Source organism: Pinus tabuliformis, chromosome 2_2 (assembly GCF_031772625.1).
Source record: "Pinus tabuliformis cultivar Carrire ecotype Pingquan chromosome 2_2, CPIR1, whole genome shotgun sequence".
NCBI classification, from domain to species: Eukaryota; Viridiplantae; Streptophyta; class Pinopsida; order Pinales; family Pinaceae; genus Pinus; species Pinus tabuliformis.
In genome coordinates, this window is record NC_142300.1 from 1,040,485,255 (window position 1) to 1,040,489,984 (window position 4,730).

At 31.7% G+C, this 4,730-nt stretch overlaps 1 protein-coding gene across 1 annotated transcript; it reads right to left on the reverse strand.

The window, feature by feature from the left end:
• Window positions 1-1,947: 1,947 nt before the first annotated feature.
• On the reverse strand, window positions 1,948-4,094 carry LOC149196928 (alpha-bisabolene synthase-like). Its single transcript, XM_089403806.1, has 2 exons — window positions 3,795-4,094; window positions 1,948-2,162 (listed from the first exon to the last, which is right to left on the reverse strand). The coding sequence occupies exons 1-2, from the start codon at window positions 4,062-4,064 to the stop codon at window positions 2,109-2,111; spliced, it is 324 nt and encodes a 107-aa protein (XP_089259932.1). The 5' UTR covers window positions 4,065-4,094; the 3' UTR covers window positions 1,948-2,108.
• Window positions 4,095-4,730: the final 636 nt, after the last annotated feature.

Here is a 4,730-nt window from a genome sequence, read left to right on the forward strand (position 1 = left end):
TCAGAAAAATTGTCTGCTCCATTGAAGACTAGATACTCTGTCATTTAGGATAGCCAGAGAAAAGGATTGCAAGTTCTTGGAAGGATTCAGGAGCCAATAACTCAAGTCAAGACCAGGAGCCTTTGAAGATGGAAAGTAAGTTCCGTTGTGCATTAATTTTAATTTCTTACAAAGGAGTAGATCTTGGTTAGGGTTTAAAGTAGTTAGGAAAACCCACAAAGTAAAACCAACATGAGATATTCTAGAATAAAATTTTCTTTCCCAAAATTCTAGTGAATTCAAGTGCATAATTTCATAAGCCTGAATTTGTGCATTTCAATTTTCCCCTACAGATTAAGCCCTTTCCTCTCGTTCTTCGTGATATCCATCTCTAACCTATGGTTCATTGTCTTAGCAACATGGATTATAAAAAAATGTGTCTCTTCCTCTTGTCCTTCGTGATATCCATCTCGAACCTATGGTTCATTGTCTTAAGAACATGGATTATAAAAAATTGTGTGAAACTTGCTTGCCAGACATGACCATTCTATCCAAAAATTTCGAGATATTCATTCAATCTTTCAAAGATGGTCAAGTCACCAAAAACCCAAAAATAATTTTAAAGTGAAAACCATTATGAAAATTTTGTTTCAATATAGAAGCAATTCTATCCAAAAATTTCGAGATATTCATTCAATCTTTCAAAGATGGTCAAGTCACCAAAAACCCAAAAATAATTTTAAAGTGAAAACCATTATGAAAATTTTGTTTCAATATAGAAGCAATTATCGGGAATTGATTGTCAAAGATCTTTGTCAACAATAACCCTAGGCTACCACGATAACTTGAGGGGATTCCCACTCCATGATATTGAAATTGTTCACCACTAAACACAATCTATTATTGGGACAACTGTTCAACTTTGCCTACAACACAAGGGTCCTTTTACTTAGCCTTTTCCCATAGATATCAAAGCTAACCAATTTTGTTTATTATTATACTGTAAGCTCTATAGAAATCCATATTGATACAAAAACAAATGGCTTTTTGAATTACAGGTAGGCAATTTTTATACAACTCTCTACTACAAACTCTTTCTATAGTAATCTTTTTATATATTTTTTCCAATCCTTTTTAAAAATTATTCATTATTTTTCAAATTCATATATATTAAATTTAATTCTAATAAAGGTTAATATCATCATTATTTATAAAATATCTCAATTATAATAGATAATAATAACTAAAATTAATAAACATATTAAATTATATTTTTTATTAAAATTAAAAAGTGAATTTTAATTTTTCCACTTTACACGTCCTAAACTAAAACGAATCTATGAGATATGATAAGAGTTAGCTTAATTAATTAAATTCTATAAAAGTGGCATTGCAAGTTTACTATTTTTCAAATTAAAATAATAATAATAATAATAATATTAAAAAATATTTAGATCAAAATAATCTGAAAGTAAATTTTTAATTTTAATAATCAAATCTAAGTGAAGTGAATCAAAAGTTAAAATAAATTTGTAACTATAATAATGAAATATAAGTGGAATGAATTAAAAATTAAAATAAATATTTAATTAATTTGAGTAAAATAAATTAAAAATTAAATGAAATGAATTAAAAATTAAAATAAATATTTAATTAATTTGAGTAAAATAAATTAAAAATTAAAATAAATGTATGCAGGGTTGGAATTTCAAAAAAAACCAACCTGTCAAATTTGATGTTTTTCAGAGTTTGCAAAAATCAAACTGAATTTTTGAAGATTTTGTAATTTTTAACCTAAAGAGCAAATCACCCCATAACAAATAATTATGTACAATGCATCACAAATTGTTTTTCAAATAATGAGGACATCTTACCCTGCTGTACTTGGAGATCCCCAACATTCCATTGACACAGCGCAAGAAAGAGTGGCAAGCAGGCGACAGTAGAAAGTGGTCTTCAGTTCCCCATGAACCGTCCCCATGAACCGTCCTTTAATTGGCATTTCAAAATCCATTCCACTGTTTCAGGAAATTGCGGCTGATCACGGCCATCAATGGCGGGGACTCTCGCCACCCATGCTGTGTCATAAGCCAATGGATTCATTAATTCCCCATCTCCAATCGCCCTGGTCATAGATTTAATCTCGCTAATAAGTGTCTCGCACGTTCTATGTGGCTGGAATCCTGAAATTACGAACAATACTAATTTAACTGGAGCATCACGAGTATATTATTTGTAAAGTTAAACCTATATTATAATAGATAAGAAAATTTATCATAATTTAGATGACAAATGAAACAGGGAGTACAGTACAGTTATTTTTAGTTAGATTTTGTTCCAGGAAAATCACTGACATTATTCAAGGAAAATGACGCCATCTGGAATAATTAACTATCCATTAGTGATCTATAAAGGGGTAGGTTTTCACAGCTCTTAGATGTCTCTGGGTATCCATTAGTGATCTATAAAGGGGTAGGTTTTCACAGCTCCTAGATGCCTCTGGGTATTACCGTATTAGGCGTTTAACCTGTTTCTTACCTCTAAAGAAGAGGAGTTCTTAACCAAACAAAAGCAAATTTTTTAAGGCATACTCCAGTCCCAATCTCATATATATAATTAAAAACAAAAAGCATTGATTTTTTTTAAACACATTTTCTAATTATATATATAAACTAAAACAAAAAGCTGTAAATTAAACTTAGGTTTTTTTTAACATATTTTTTAATTATTTTGTGTGATAAAGATATAGTGATTCAAAATTTACCTCATATATTGGAAAAACTAGTTTGAATTAGGAAATATACATAATCTCAGTATTATAAGATTTTTCATTTTTTCAAATAATAGAACCAACCTTTCTTTTAGAAAACTAAAACATAGAATAGAATAATTAGATTATTTTTAAAAATCAAAATATAAAATAATTAAATTTAGAAGACAAAAATAAATCAAAATTTGAAAAATGCAACTTTAAATATTTATTTTATGAAATCATATAAATATCTATTCTGATTTAACAATTTCAATTAAATAAAACGACAATTGTTTTTTTTCAATTAAAAAATTGCCTATAGAACAATTCTCCAGAATTGGACAAGTAAACAATGTAGACAAAACCTAGACCAAATCTCTCTACTTAATTTTTTTTTTAACCACATGGTGAATCGGTAATTGTCAGTCTTAATCTATGGGAGAACCTACCAAGAGTACATCCAACCACCTGTAAGTCGGGTATACTAAGATCCTATGATTTTAGCAAGGGCAGACTCAAGTGCCGCCAAGACGGGATTGGGGAATCCGCCCATCCTATGATTTTAGCAAGAGCAGAGCAGACTCACATGCTGCCAATACGGGTTTGGGGAATATGCCCCTTTAGCTTCCACCACATCCTATGATTTTAGCAAGAGCAGACTCACCTGCCACCAAGAAGGGATTAGGGAATCTGCCCCTTTAGCTTCCACCACATCCTATGATTTTAGCAAGAGCAGACTCACCTGCCACCAAGAAGGGAATAGGGAATCTGCCCCTTTAGCTTCCACCACAGCAAGGCATTGTACTCAATGAAATTTAATTGTACTCAATGAGATTTCAACTTCAATATTTCAAACTTCGGACAAAAGTCAAACCACACGTCACTGTACAAACCTCTCAACTCAATTATTGAACCACATCTTCAAAACTATGACCAATTAAATAGAATATTCAAGTTCATGAAATGAAATTACTCAAACCTCTCAACTCAATTATTGAACCACATCTTCAAAACTATGACCAATTAAATAGAATATTCAAGTTCATGAAATGAAATTACTCACAGTGCAAGACGATTTTATCGATTGTATATAGTCACAGCCCCAGACATTAGGATGGGGAGTGGGGCTCGTTGGAGTAAGATCGGTGTGCGCATCTCCAACTCGAGAGGACACACCACAAACCTTCAGAGGGAAGATTTTCTTTTTATTGAGATCACCCAATCCTCCACTGGAGTGGAGTCGAAACGGCTGAGACATATCTCGACGCAGGTTACATTCCCGTGGGCGTACTCTACGGCCGCATCTCAGCAAACAAGTCTGAGGCGGCGACATCTGAGTGTGTAAGGTTTGCGAGAACCAGGAAATTTCTAATCGTATTTTGATTTGTGCTCTCTGGGAAAACTGCTTAATAGTTATCTATTATACCAAGACAGTTTCTGGAGGATAAAAGATCTACTCGTATTATTATTGAAGATATGGCGATCTAGACAACGAGGTACGAGTTGATGCTGTGATGTCATCGTGATGGTACATTTGTAGATGTACGACATACAGACTGTTCTAAAATTTCCAATCTAAAAAATCAGCCGTGATTGTCATTTTTTTCGGTCCAGGACGGTCAATCATTTAAAAAATATTATTATTATTTTTTTTAAATTTTTTTAAATCTAATTTGATAGTATGACTGATTGATTTGTAGTTTTAATGGTGGAAATGGACACAACACCATCAAAAAAACCTACACCCATATTCTTAAAGCTTGATAGTTGTAACTAGAATTTCTAAAAATTTCTACTAGATCTTATCAAAATCATCTTAAAATTTCCATTGGTTTTCAAGCATAAACTACATCAGTTAGATTAAGGCATTTTTTTCACATCTATGTAACCATTCTATGTTCACATGACAGTTTTTTTCACATCTATGTAACCATTCTATGTTCACATGACAGTGTTGTACAACCTGCTGTCATAAAATGGTGTAGTTTGAAGTATAGAG